General features: G+C 39.2%; 1 protein-coding gene across 1 annotated transcript in view; it reads left to right on the forward strand.

Moving 5' to 3' along the window:
* TMEM2 (transmembrane protein 2) overlaps nt 1-14,827 on the forward strand; it is a 39,450-nt gene that overhangs the window by 14,416 nt on the left and 10,207 nt on the right. Inside the window, exons 7-16 of the mRNA XM_009328094.1 lie at nt 1,765-1,974; nt 2,361-2,566; nt 3,167-3,236; nt 5,947-6,075; nt 7,710-7,798; nt 9,742-9,873; nt 10,374-10,409; nt 11,112-11,267; nt 13,468-13,645; nt 14,137-14,352. Of these exons, the coding sequence (XP_009326369.1) occupies nt 1,765-1,974; nt 2,361-2,566; nt 3,167-3,236; nt 5,947-6,075; nt 7,710-7,798; nt 9,742-9,873; nt 10,374-10,409; nt 11,112-11,267; nt 13,468-13,645; nt 14,137-14,352 (1,422 nt within the window). The remainder of the gene's footprint in view (nt 1-1,764; nt 1,975-2,360; nt 2,567-3,166; nt 3,237-5,946; nt 6,076-7,709; nt 7,799-9,741; nt 9,874-10,373; nt 10,410-11,111; nt 11,268-13,467; nt 13,646-14,136; nt 14,353-14,827) is intronic.

The raw sequence follows: 14,827 nt of genomic DNA on the forward strand, positions 1-14,827 counted from the left end.
TGGTGGGAAAGAAAATATGCCCTTTCGCTACTGTGTGGCAGCTTTTGTTTTGTGGAAGAGAAGTAGGTGGCTCAAGGCACTCTTTTGTCTTTAAGATAATGTAATGAAAGAAGAAAATGACAAGCTGTGAATCTTGCAAACCGTGACCTTGATTGCCACAATAGCGCAAAGACAGCAGACCCTTCAGATGTCTGGAAGATAGAACAGAAAACAAACATTTTGAGTCATCAGAGTTGTTAAACAGTTCCCAGGAGACTGTTCAGAGTAGCTGAGCGTCTGCTGCCAAACCTAGACTTCAGCACTAAAAGCATTTTAGGCTTATGTTAATCTTGCGTGCTCAAGCAGAGGGAGCCTAGGCACTAGCAAATGTTAATAGCCTCAGGGGTTTTGATCATCCTGGATTTTCTACTGGTCACTGGGACAGCAGCATAAAGGAAGCTTAGTGGCAGTAAGGAGAGCCGTTGGTTTATAGTTTTATGAGTGCATTAGTGCTCTTATATGTTAAGAGTCGGAGATCTCAGGGATGCCTGTTTTTGACCACCTCTCTGTATTTTAGGCATACAAACCTTAGGAGTGCAATTAGAGGGGGCGGGGGGGGGAAGTCTGTGTTACTAATTTCCCTAGAGGACAAAGTACCTATGAAAATGGTTATTTTTGATAAATACCTAGTACAGGTAAGTTAATGAAATAACAGAAAAGGTTTTTGCTCAGCTTAGCTTCTTGCAGTTTATCTGTTGCACTTGGTTTCTGTTTTCGTAGCAGGTTAGGTGGAAGAAAATACTTTTGCTTTCCTGTGTTATTGGTACAGCCCCGATATGTTTTTACTTTGTAGTAAGTAGTGTTACCATGAAGTTGTATGACTCTGAAGGCAACTTCATATCTTTCTTAGTAAAGAAGTTCCTCTGGAGTGCTGTGTCCAGTTTTGGGTTCCCATTGCAAAGAAGATGTAGATGCACTGGGGTGTGTCCAGAGAAGGTGGTGTGTGGGAGTACGTGATGATGAGTGAGGAGGAGCTGGGAGAACAAAACTTGTTTTGTTGTAGGGAAGGTGGAGGGGAGGAATCTTGTTGCTGTCTTCAGGCACTGGGGGCGGTTCAGAGAGGCCAGAGCAATTCTTGGAGGTGCACAGGGACAGGACAAGAGGCAATGGGACCAAGCTTCAGCAAGGCAAATTCTGCTTAGATACCAGGAAAATGAAAGGGAAGAACCAACTGACATCATATGAGCATCTCTGTGGCTGGAGGTATTCCTTGGGCAATGTGCTGAGCAGCTGTCTTTTAAGCTGGCCCTGTGCTGAGCTGGCGATTGGACCAGGTATCTCAACAGGTTCCTTTGAATCTCTATTATGCTGTGATTTTTATTCAACTGAGCCAGTCCCAGGTGAGCTATGCTGGTACAGCTTCAGTATAGACAGGCCCTGATGTGGATGAATTCTGTTTGTTTGGACAGTACATGTTTATATGTAAAGAATATTTGACATGCCAGCTGGTAAAGACCAAACAGTAAAGCGTGGCAATGTGTGGTGAAAATTGCTCTGTTTTAGCCACATGCAGATTTAGCTTTTACACTTATTTATGAAGGATACTGTTTTGTAAGGCAGGATATAGAGCAAGATGGTAATGATTGTTCTAACTTTTATTGTGTTGGCCTGTGGTAACTGGCCATCTAACTTCTGTACATCTGGTATAGATGATGTATTAACTTAAAATTCCATTGGTTAAAAAGCAAATGGTTATTCATTCTGGACTTCTCATTATATTTTTAGATTTTGAAGAATTTTACATCTGTTCATCTCTCTTATGTGGAATTGAAGCAAATGGGCCAGCAGCAGATTGGAAGTTATCCCGTTCACTTTCATCTTTGTGGGGATGTGGATGAAAAAGGAGGTTATAGTTTTAAGACTTACCTGGAAGGTCTTTCCATTCATCACTGTTTCTCCAGATGTGTGACTGTTCATGCAACTAATGGCTTGCTGGTAGGTGCAAGGAGAGTAAAACATACTGTGTTGAAATGAATGTTATAAAGAGCAGTTAGAGCAAAAATAGTCCTCTCCCTTCTTCAAGTTTAATGCTCAGCAATGTTGGGTTTTTTTATTGCAATGAATAAATAACAAGTGCAAACAGTAACTTATTTTTAACAGATCTCACCATTCTGTTTTTTCAGATTCTTCCAGGCAGCTAAGCTCTCCAGACATAGTAGTGTGTTTGTGAGGGATAAATAACTGTATGCTTGAATCACTGAACTGCTGATACTGAAGCTTCACTCTGCAGCTGTGCCAAGATAATAAAACTAAATGGTACTTGTCAAATAAATCTCAGTAAATGCTATTGCTACTGACATAATGAACTTGTATTTCTGCAGATAAAGGACACCATTGGCTATGACACACTAGGTCACTGTTTCTTCACAGAAGATGGCATTGAGCAGAGGAATACTTTGTTTCACAACCTTGGGCTAGTCACGAAACCAGGCACTCTTCTTCCTACAGATAGAAACAGCAGCATGTGTGTTGGTATTAGGGATAAAGTGTATGGAAATTATGTCCCAGTGCCAGCCACAGACTGCATGTGAGTATTTCATGGTGAAAAAGTAAAACCAAACCAGTTGCAGTGGTTAAACTGCTGATGATCTCTTGCCAATATGCAGATGGGAACGTTTTTATGTATAATTTAAGGAATGCAGATACCTTAAATGCAGTTCACAAACTAGTGGAATTTAGGGGGGGGGGGGGGGGGGGGGGGTTTAGTGTTTAGTCTTTTATTAAAGAGAAAAAATAAGTTGTTTTGTACGAAGATTGTTGTTTCTTGTGATACTTGTTCAATAGACTTTTAAGGCCATGTGTGTACTTCTCTGTAAAGGCATGCACATTCTTAAGTTGTTACTGCTAGTTTTTCTGCATACTACTAATCTCTTGTAGAAGCTTATTAAAATAGTTTATCATTGTACAGAGTATCTGAACAACATTAAATAAAATACTGTGCATTGAACTAAAAAAAGAAGCATTTTTGACTTCTAAATGTGGGGAGCATTGTGATTTTTATTTCATATGTCAAGTAGTGACTTCAGACATCAGTTTAGTTTTTTCTGATGTGCTTGTTATGAAGGGGAGATATTTCTGTAGGAGCTAGAACTTTTCCATAATAACTTCTTTCTGAATAATGTTTCAGGGCAGTTTCGACATTCTGGATTTCTCATCCCAACAATCATCTTATAAATAATGCAGCAGCAGGTTCACAGGTGAGGCGTATGGATGTAATTGAACACAAACTACTCATGTCACTGGTATTTGTAAAACCTGTGACATTTACACTGCCAAAAATACATACATTTTTATTTTTTATATATGAATATGTTCTTTTTATGTTTGGCAGCATATTGGCATTACGAGTGCGGGGTTTGTCTAGGTGTGTGTTTAAGAGATGCCAAAAATCTTTCTTCTGGCTGGAACAGAGGAGATCTCTTCCTCTTTGTAATTAATAGACCTGACAATAGTGTTAATGTGTGTATGTAGAAATAAATCCTTTTATTTCCAAAGAACTACTGCATTTCTGCATAGAAGCATAAGGCTTCTGTATTTTCTGTAGGTTGTCATGAGTTTACTGTGTGACTGCTCTCCAAGATTTGTCTTCATAGCTGTAGTCATTGGAATGAAAAATGACTACAAAATATGTTCATTGTGTAAGAAACAGCTAAAACACTTTTATTGTCAGTAGTTAGTCATTTGTTCCCCATCAGTGACTGCTGATATGTTTTTACTTGTTGTGAACCTTGTATTAGTGCAAATCTCATCACAGCTGCTTGCGAAGTAAAGGTGAACTACTCAGTACGTATTGTGGAGGAGGGGCCTGCAGTCTGTTCTACTTCTGCATTGGATGAAAGGCTGAGATGTGCATGGTTTTGAGTGGATTTTTCTGAAGAGATCACTGGGAATGGAAAACAGGAAAGATTTTTGTTGGTTGTTGTTGTTGCAAAGGCTCCAGTGCTGGAAGTAGAACATGACTGTGTGTCAGTGTATTCTTAGGCACAGAATACATATGAAACTGTTATTAATGGAACAAGATTAAAAATATTTAAATGAATTAAAATATCTAGAGCATAAAAAAAATTTAGAAAATTTTGTTCTGCTTTTTGTGTGGTCTGGCTATTTTTGGACAAACTTTTCTAGTTGACTGTCTACCACTAGGAAGGATCGGGACACACTTATCAAATCAAACCAATTCTTCTCTTCCCAGCGCAGTGTCTTTCCATTTTGCCTGCTTTATGTAATATTCCTTTACCTTGTTTTAGCATTGCAGGCTAAGTTAGAGGAAACAGCTTCCTTGGTCTGGTGCTTAAAACCTGCAAGGTCTTTTTCTGCCTCTGTAGTGTATCCCAGAAAATGTCACTTCCTTTTGTTACCAGAATGCGCATAGTCAGAGCAAGCATTTGTGTATGTTACGAAGTTTTGCCACCCTGATACACCTCCATTGCATGGACGTTAACACATTAGTGTAAAGGGACTACAGCTTATTATGTTTCAGAAGGAGAATACTTCAACTGTGTTGATAACAAACTGCACTGTAGAGCTTTTGCTGGTATAAACTATAACAATTCACAAGCAAATAAAATAATTCCATTGCACCTCCTCAGCTCCTTCATTACACAATGAAGCCTATTGTAGGGGTGTATCAGCAATAGATCGTTTTTTTGTTTGAGCTTTATATGGGGGAGGAGGGGGAACCTTTTTCATTTTTCTGAATGCTTGCAAATGCTTAAGGAGAGCTTTTAAGTTTATTAAACTTTTTTCCAAGCATCAGGATGTGTTTTGGATAAAAATTACTTTAGTCTGCCAAGCACAGAGCTGTATTTAATTATATGTGAAGTAAGATTTTGGTATTGTTATTAATGGAACATCCACATTTGCTTTGGAAATGTTAATCACCAGAAATGTCAAAATGTGTCATCATTATGGATGGGAATATGTTACTGAGAGCCAGAATTTCCAGGACTGTTTGGAAAATGAGTATATTCTCAGAGTGAAATGCGTGAAATCTCTTAAGCCAGAGTGAATTGGCTTTATCCACGTTTCTTGAACAGGAGGATGATGACTATTTTTCATGAGATGGAGCACTCAGTATGCAGTGTTTCTTTAGCTACTGTTTAACCCTTTAATGCAATGATTTTTTTATTTTATAAGATCACAGAGTATGTGGTCAGGCAAAATTTTTCATGTTTGTAGGTATCTGCTATGCAGGTGCTATCACGATGCCACCTCTTGTGAACCCAGATGTGGTTGAAAGGGGAACTTTTATGGGTCTCATTTCACAGATAAATCCAGCTTCTTTAAGAGCAGGGATGTTGAAGTGGAGAAAATGAACAGATGCTGAAATTATTACTGCATGTTATTGGCACAGTGCTCTGAACTGGCCAGACTTCTTGATGTGCTTTTTTTCCCTTCTTCTGAAAGCTCTTGTGGGTTTTTTGGCTGTGTCATTAAATTCTGATGTGAGCAGAGATGACCAAACCTTAGTCAGACTGTAACAGTAAGGAGGAGGAGAGGAGGGGCTTTGAGTATTTTACTGTAAATGGTATGATTTACTAGTAAACAAAGGAAAATCAAGTGTGTGTGATGAAATATAACTGAAATGCAAAAATTACATTAACTCTGGCACTTTTCTGGTTTGACATATTAGAGGATCTTATATGTGTGATGGCTTCACTGAGAAGCAAAACACTTTCTAGTGCATGTTATTCACTAGAATATAGCCTTATTTGGGCAGTTTGGAGACTTTGTTTTGAAAAATGTATTCCGTTATGCACAGTTGGTTTGGGCTATGTTCTTGTTCACTTCCTTACTTAAAATATCCAAGTTCAACTTAGCATACACTTAATTTGTGATTAAATACATCAGCACTGATAGTAGTATCAGATTCACTTATAAGTAGTGTCATTCTCTCCTTACTTGCAGGATGCTGGAATATGGTATTTGTTCCACAGGGTTGCTACAGGAGATTCTCATAGTTTAGCCATTGAAACCAAGTCAGAGCTTACACCCCTAGGAATCTTCTATAACAACAGGGTTCACTCTAATTTTAAGGTAATGTATTATCTCATTAATAAAAATTTGAAGTTCTTTATTTGTAACTACTCTATATTAGGACTTGTCTGTTTACATTTTAAGCTGGTTAGGTAATGGATTCATGCTGTGTTTGAACTGCATGATTCTATCTAGGTATTGTAGAACGGCATATAATCAGCATGTTGCTTGCCACATTTCGCATATTCACTGTGTTTAATATCCTTGTAAGGCACAAACAACAAAAATCAGCTAATACTTCTCATGAAATACACTTTCTCAGAAGTAGCGTTTCAGATGCTACTCTCTTACTGATGGCATTGTTTTCTACTCTGAAGAAAGCTGACCATGAAAGCATCAAAGTTTACTACAGTTGTGATTCGTCTAATAGCTTCCTGGAATAGCTGTGACTTGTTTTCCTGAGTCTCTAATGTACAGTAACTCAGGTGCTTGCACATGGTGGCACAGTCTCTGACTAGAGATTAAGCTTCCAGGTTGCCTTCAGGAGCCCAGCCACTGGCCACAGTTTTTTTTCTCAGAGGGTTCTCAGCCTAGATACAGGCATTCAGTATCGTTTTATTAATGTGACTTTAGGATCTTCGACATTCAGCTAAGTGAAGTTAAAGTCCTTAAATTAATGATTTCATTTGGAATCTAGCTGCTCTGTGTGTGTGTATGTATACATATAAAAATATAATAACATTTACAAAGCCACCTAGCTTTAAATATTTATTTGTGTTTGAAGTTTACCTAATAAAGTTCAGGATCACTATTGGATTTTTTTATTAAGTTAAACTGATGGTACTTGACAGTTGGGTGTCTGGGATACCAAGAAGTGATGCACTGTTTTATAGTAGTTGTGTTAACAGTGTGTTTGGGACTGCAGGGCATTTGTTCAGATTGGAATTAAAACACACTGAATACAAAAGTGCATTGTAAAGAAAAAAAGTTTCAGCTGTATGGCTCATATTATCTTTATACAAGGGTAGCAGTTTGTGTGCTAAAATTCCATGTTAAAAGAGCAACCTTCACTAGCAGGTCTGACGATCTTGCGCAGGAGCACTCAGTTGTAATCATAATTTGCATCAGAGGTGAAAGTAGCTGCAGGTATTTGTGTATGTAATTTAGGTTAAATAACACAAATGCTTCCTTGTGCTTCTGTTTTCTCAAGTAGATTATTTCATACTGGATTATTGAGTTTCAAATTGATGATTGCTTGGGCAAAAATCAGCTTCAGTGGTGAAGGTAGTTTAGTTTTATAGTGAAGCATTTTTCACAGTGGTATTTTTTTTTTTCCATTTGTGAGAATATTTTGAATTCACCACAAGATTGGCTTCCAGATTTTCCAGAACAGCATCTAGAAATAAGTGTAAAACCTCAAATACTTAGATGTCATGAAAGAAATCTGAAATGAACTTTAATGATTTTCCATTACTTTTTTTTTAATCCCGGGCAATTCTTTCCTTCTGCCCAAATTCAGCATAGACAGATGCTGTTTTTTACTTAGACAATATGTCAATTAAGGCCAAACTGAAAGATCTAAGAGTTTCTAATACATGTATTGACTGCAATGTAAAGTTTAAATTTTAGAAATGTAATGTTTACTCTATCTTTAGTTTTCGATAGTATGAATTTTCTTTCCTTGCTTGTTTCAGGCTGGTTTGTTCATTGATAAGGGTGTTAAAACAACTAATGCTAGCGTTGATGATCCCAGAGAATATCTTTGTTTGGACAACAATGCAAGGTAAAGGATATTGTCTTTCAAGTGAGTGAAAAATGGCAAAGTTCTGAGATTGCTCTTACATTCACTTGAGGAAAAACATTTTTAAAACAATATAATTATTTATAAATACTAACCGAACAATATGTTCATATCTATTCTTTTCCCTCGTTTGTTCATCTGTTTTGGGAAAAACAGAGCATGGTGTGCCTTAAAGGAGTTGGCTGTTTCTTCTGAGCCCTTGCTCAGGGTAGTTTTCAGCTTCTTAGAAGACATCATTTTAAACACGCTTTACTGTCATGCTTAAAGTATTTTCTGGAATTGCTGCTAAAAGTAAAGTCTTAGTTTAAAATCTGCTCTTCTGATTTATGACTCAGTTTTAAATAATTGTTAGAAAAAGGCTTAACAGAGCCAAGTAACACATCCACTTGCCTTTCCTACTGCTGAATGCTTCCTGCCATACCTTCTAGACTTGGAGATCATAGCTCAGTGGTACAGTTCTATTGAAGACTATTTGCAGTGATAGTACAATCAACCACATTTTCTTTAGTTTACAAAGTGAGAGAAAATAATGGAGAGTATAGGAGAATTCCAGGTTATACTGTGCCTGGTTAGTCTTGTCCTGAACTTCAAAATAAAATAGCCTGGTATAGTGTTCAAATTACAATATTGGATAACTGTATCCGTCAACATTTTATTGTGATAACTAAGCATTAAGACTGAAAATATAGTTAGTAAGATTATCTTTATATCTGATTGACCTGTGTTTAGGATGAGGATAGTTAAGTGATAGTTGCAGAGAGGAAAGTTCCCAATTTTGGTGATACTTGATACATCATGATTTGGAAGTGAACTCTCTAGTTTAAAGTTTTGACAGAAAACCCATATGACCCTTGTGGATTACCTCAGTCATCAGTCAAGAGGAACATATGAGGGGCAAAATGCCCTGTGAGAACCTGTAGTGTGTTGATAAGGCTTCAACAGAGGATGTGAAAAACTCAGTGCATGAGAAGGGGTTCGTGTTTCACAGCAGCCAAAGTAGTAATGAGGCACTCTGTAACTACATGAGGCCACTAATCATTGTACATGGAACCAAACTGGAGGGGTTTAAACGTTAATTGAGGAGCCTGAGATTGTCAAAACCATTCACCCGTTCTCCCCTTCCTCCCCTGGGCGGGGCAGGGCAGATCCAAATTATAGTACGAGGTGATCAGGATAAGAGGCATATGTATCTTTACCCGCTCAAAATGCATTTTTATAATATTTTTTTAATGTGTTACTTTTTCTCTAGGATCTTCGGGATAATCAAGTGAAAGCTTCCACCAGTCTTTAATATTAGGCTGTTTTCTTCCTGTAGTCTAAAATAGATTCCAGCTAGAACTTACTGTACGAGACTATCTTGGTAGCAATGCAGAGTGTCTGGGTTGGAACAGAAAAATATCTCGGGTGTGCTCAAAGAGGAAGCATTCCTCAACGTCAGAAGAGTTTGAAAGATTTGAAGGAGCAGTTAAGACAAAACTGTAGCCTTTTTCTGTATAGTGCATGTGAGCCCTGTGTATCCTTCCAAGGAGTTCTAATTCCCTCCGTCAAACTTTCACATTAATGCTGCAATACAAGTGGGGAGGGAGTGTTTTGGGGAGGGCAAAAAGAAAAAAACAAGGGGATAAAAGGAGGTGAGATGCAGCTAAAGAAGCTCAGGGGGATTGAGCAAAAGCCCATGAGAGTTACTGGAAAAGAGAGGTTTTACGTTCCTGCTTCATGATACCCTGAAGACACTTTTCAAGAAATTGAGAGCTAGAGATGCACCTGGTTTTGGCTTCTGTCATTGCAAACATGAAGCAAAGTGGATTTTGCCCATCAGATGAGCATGAGCATTTATCTTTCAGGCTCTCTCAGCCCAACATATATGACACGTGTAAAACAAACAGTATTCTTATATTGAGTGTTTGGGTTTTCATCTGTCCCAGGTTTCGACCTCATCAAGATGCAGACCCTGAAAAGCCCCGAGTTGCTGCCCTGATTGACAGATTAATCTCTTTCAAAAACAATGATCATGGAGCCTGGGTCAGGGGAGGGGATATCCTCATTCAAAACTCTGGGTAGGTATCCGGAAGCAAACAGCTGCATGTTGTTTAGAAGTTTCCCCTGAGGCTTTGTTTATGAAAGTGCTTTACAACAGAGTTATATGACAAGATTGATGCTTAACTTGAGGAACTTCTCAATATCTTGAACCGCTTTCACACCATCCCACTACTTTAAATGAAACAAGTTCATATATGATTAGACGAGAACCCGCCTTAAATGGCAAAAAAAACCTATGTAATAAAAAGGAAGTCTAAAAGTTGGTAGAGACAGTAAATTTATACTGCGATATCTATGGTTTCCCTGAAGCTCTCATGTTTCTGCTTAAAATATATAGACAATTACTTGATTTTTTTTTTTAACAGCAACATTTTTATAAGAATTATTAAGTGGTGGTTCTAAATTCCATTAATAGAAAAATTCAGGCTTTCTTCAGTGCATAGCAGAATGTGTTCTTATGGTAGCTTATTGTAGGATAATCTAGAAAACATGACTGAAGCTTTGAACTTTCTTTTAGGTTTGCAGACAATGGAATAGGTTTGACATTTGCTAGGTGAGTACTTTGTTATTCACTTCTGTTTTTTCTTGCCTAGAAGCTTAGAAAATATACATCCATCTATTAAAATTAATAGGTATACTTTCATAAGGCTATAGTTGCATTTTTGGGCCCAGTTCTATTTCCAGTGGTGTGGATGATGATATAAAGGCTGTAAACTGACACAGCTGCTAAAGCTTGCACTATAATTCAACCCCTGCTTGGTTTACACCACAATTTGCTGCCTCTTCACCAGAAGGGTTATGTTTATGCAGGTATTTTTGGTATTGTATGATTCCTTAGGCAGTTTTGATTTTCCTCCTGAACAGTTGAAAGTAAGTAATGGAAAAGAAAGGGGATGAGCATTTAGAGAGGGCGGAGTCTCTTTCTAATAAAAAAAGAATCAAGTAACTTTAGTAAGCCAAAATTGCTGCTATTTAGGTTATGACAAACTGGTTCTAGGATTGCCAAAGTGGGCTATAAAAGAAAGAGTGCTGCACTACAAAGGGAGGTAGAAAATTTAATGCTCAGCTGTCTGCTGATGTTTCAGTTAGCCTGTAATACTGTTAATGATTGAATTTATTCTATATATTGTAAATGAAGTCTAGACTCCTCTGCTTTAGGAGGACTGTTACAGAAGTAAAAGTAGGACTATGCCCCAGTGTGTTCATCTGCTGGAGAGTCTTGGCTAAAAGCTTATCTCTGACATTGCTTTGATAGTGATGGGAGCTTCCCAAATGATGAAGGTGCCAGCCAGGAGGTATCTGAGTCGCTGTTCATAGGTGAGAGCAAGAATTATGGGTTTCCAGGCGGCCAAAATAAGTATGCAGGAACTGGAGGAATAGACAACAAGGCACGCACTCTGCCTAGAAATCGGTAAGTATGTTATGAGTGAAGGAAGTAGAAATGATACAAGAAACGTTCTCTGTATCAGATGTAAACACCCTTCTTGCTTGAGCTGTGAGAGATTAGGACTCTATTGAAGGTGATGCACTCTTTTTCTTTTTAACACTTTGTGTGCACTGTGTCACTCTCGCATTTTTGCTGAGTCAGTTTTCATCTGATGCTACCACAGGTTGCTTTTCCATAGTGATTTAAGTTATCCAACTTTAATGAAACCTTAGTCTTAAACAACATTTTATTTCACTCTTCCAGGCCCAAAAGGTTTCAGGTTAAAAGATTTCAAGGGTCATTTTAGGACTAGAGACTACAGTCTGTCTGTGACAAATCCCAATCTGTGACCACGATCCTTTTCTTTTCTCTCTGGCTTGCTATGATACTTGTTTAACGTAGTGCCAAGTCCTACCCTTGCCACAGAATAGGAAAGAAGGGTGAGGTAGGTCTAGGCCGCCCTGTTTTTTTGCTGCTTAGCCATTTAGAGGGAAGAAGTTAATATGGTGGTGATATAAGAGGTATTCAATCTAATTGAGCAGAATCACAGAACAGTTGAGATTGGAAGGGACCTCTGGAGGTCAACTTGTCAAACTTCCCTGCTCAAGCAGGGCCACCTAGAGCTGGTTGCCCAGGACCACGTTCAGGTGGCTTTAGAATATCTCCAAGGATGGAGACTCCACAACCTCCCTGGGTAACCTGTGCCAGTGCTCAGCCACCCTCACAGTGGAAGAAGTTTCTCCTTTATGTTCAGGAGTAACCTTCCGTTTTTGCCTCTGGTCCTGTCACTGGGCACCACTGGGAAGAGCCTGGCTCAGTCGTCTTTGCACCCTCCCTTCAGAGATTCTTATCAACGTATAAGATTCCCGCCTTAGCCTTCTCTGCTCCAGGCTGAACAGTCTGAGGTCTCCCAATGTTTCCTCCTATGGGAGGTGCTTCAGTCACTTAATCATCTTTGTGGCCCTTCATTGGACTTTCTCCAGTAGCTCCATGTCTGTCTTGCACTGGGGACAAGCACTCTAGGTATGGTTTCACCAGTGCCGAATAGATGGGAAGGATCACCTCCCTCAATCTGTTGGCAACACTTCTCCCAGTGCAGCCCAGGATACCATTTGCCTCTTTGTGGCAAGAGCACATTGTTGGCTTATGGCCAACTTGGTTTCCACTGGGACCCATAGGTCCTTTTCACTGGTGCATTGGGTTGTTCCTCCCTAGGTTCAGGACTTCGCACTTCCCCATGTTGAACTTCATGAGGTTTCCATCTGCCTATTTCTCCAGCCTGTCAAGGTCTATCTGGATGGCAGCATGACACTGGTGGATCAGCTACTCCTCACAGTTTTGTGCCCTCTGCAAACTTGCTGAGGCTAAACTCAGCCCCACCATCCAGATCACTAATGAAAATGTTGAACAAGATTGGATGTAGTATTGACCCCTGGGGTTCATCACTAGTTACTGGCCTCCAGGTAGACTTCATGCCACCACCCTCTCGGCCCAAACATTCAGCTGGTTTTCAGTCCACCTCACTGTCCTCTGATCCAGCCCATACTTCATGAGGATCTTAGGGGACACAGTGTCAAAAGCCTTACTGAAGTGTTTAGGTAGACCATGTGCACTGCTCTCCCCTCAGCTACCAGGCCAGTCATTTCATCACAGAACTTTATCAAGTCAGTCAAGCATGACTGCTCCTTGATGAATCCATCCCGATTACTCCTGATGACTTTCTTGTCCTTCATGTGCCTTGAAACAGTTTCCAGGATTAGCTGCTCCATCACCTTCCCAGGGATCAAGCTGAGGCTTACCAGCCTGCAGTTCCCTGGGTGTTCCTTTGTGAAGTTAGAAATGACACTTTTTTTCCTCCAGTCTATGGGCACTTCTCCCAGTTGCCATGATCAATCAAAGAGCAGGTGGTATTATCTTCCTGCTGTATTTCCCGTATTGGGAAAAGGGCACATTTGCAAATGGACAGTGATAGCTTTTCTAATAGGAAAATTCAAAAGAGCAGGGGATTCTTTGACTCATTAGGTAAGTGCAGAAACAAGATGTCCTTTACTAAGATCTAACCTGCAAGTCATTCTCTTAATGTTGCTTTCTTGATTCCTCTGAGAGGAAATGTATTTATGACACAGATTCAGGCTTATCAGGGGTTTTGTTACAGGATGCTATAAATATTTGCTTGCATTAACAGGACATTTCCAATCAGAGGCTTTCAAATTTATGATGGACCTATTCACCTTACCAAGTGCACATTCAAAAATTTTGTGCCAACTCCAGACAGATTTACCAGTGCAGTTGGATTCTTGATGAAAAATCCATGGCAGATGACACCAAAAAACAACATTTCTCTTGTGAAGTTTGGTCCGAATGTAAGTTCATTACAAGTTTTCTTTTATTCTTGCAAATGGCTTTCTTTTCTTCTTGCTGTATTTAAAATAAACATCCAAGAGCCCTAGGTAATCTTTTCCATACATCCCTACTCCAGAGTTTCTTTCTTGGTTGGAAGTCACCCAAAATGTATCCTCTATCTCCCGAGCAAAAAATAATACTAAGGGAGATGTAGGATATGTTGCAATGATGATCTCTCTCATGGCTAATGGTAAAGCTGAAAGGAGATTTTTGTAAGGTTTGGTATATCCTTGGTGATGAATTTTCAGTTGCAAATATTAACACTGTTCAGAACCAAGAGCTGGCTTGAGCCTATTACTAAAAATCAAAATGTCTGTTTTGCAAGATTCCACTGTCCTTGCCATAAGGTTTTTAATCAACTTTGTCGAATTCCTGTGTTTCTGCTGGTGTTCAAGTGTTAGTCTGTGCTTTGCCTGTGGAAAAAAATAAATATTTTAATTGTTGTTGCCAGGTTTCTTTGAAAGCCTTCTTTGGAAAACCTGGTCCCTGGTTTGAAGAAGGAGATCTGGATGGTGACAAGAACTCAATATTCCATGATCTAGATGGTTCAGTGACTGACTACATGGATACCTATGTGGGCAGAATGGATAACTACTTGATTCAACACCCCAAATGCATTAATATTACAGAATGGAGTGGAGTGGTTTGCAGTGGGACCTATGCACAGGCTAGTACTCTTGTAGCTTTCTGTTTGGGGCAAATCTACAATATAAACAACTTGTGGGGGCAGGGGGAGTACAGGAACTACAAAATTACCTGTCATTGGATTTAAAAATTTTTTGAAGTTTTAAAAATACTTTTATGCATATTACACTTTTCAGCCAGTTGTGTATATTGTGTTCCCTTCAACATGCAAACTGGGAGTACATTATTAGATGCTGCAAGGTAAAAGCAAATGTGTGTGCATGCCAGGAGTTCTATGTTGCAGCCCTATCTGCTAAAACATTTTTGTATTGGAGGTGTTTTCTTCCACTGGAGTTCATAGAATCATAGAATCGTTAAGGTTGGAAAAGACCTCTAAGATCATCAAGTCCAACCGTCGACCCAACACCACCATGCCCACTAAACCATGTCCCTAAGTGCCACATCTACACGTCTTTTAAATACATCCAGGGATGGTGACTCAACCACTTCCCTGGGCA

Source organism: Pygoscelis adeliae, unplaced genomic scaffold (genome assembly GCF_000699105.1).
Source record: "Pygoscelis adeliae isolate BGI_AS28 unplaced genomic scaffold, ASM69910v1 Scaffold45, whole genome shotgun sequence".
NCBI lineage: Eukaryota > Metazoa > Chordata > Aves > Sphenisciformes > Spheniscidae > Pygoscelis > Pygoscelis adeliae.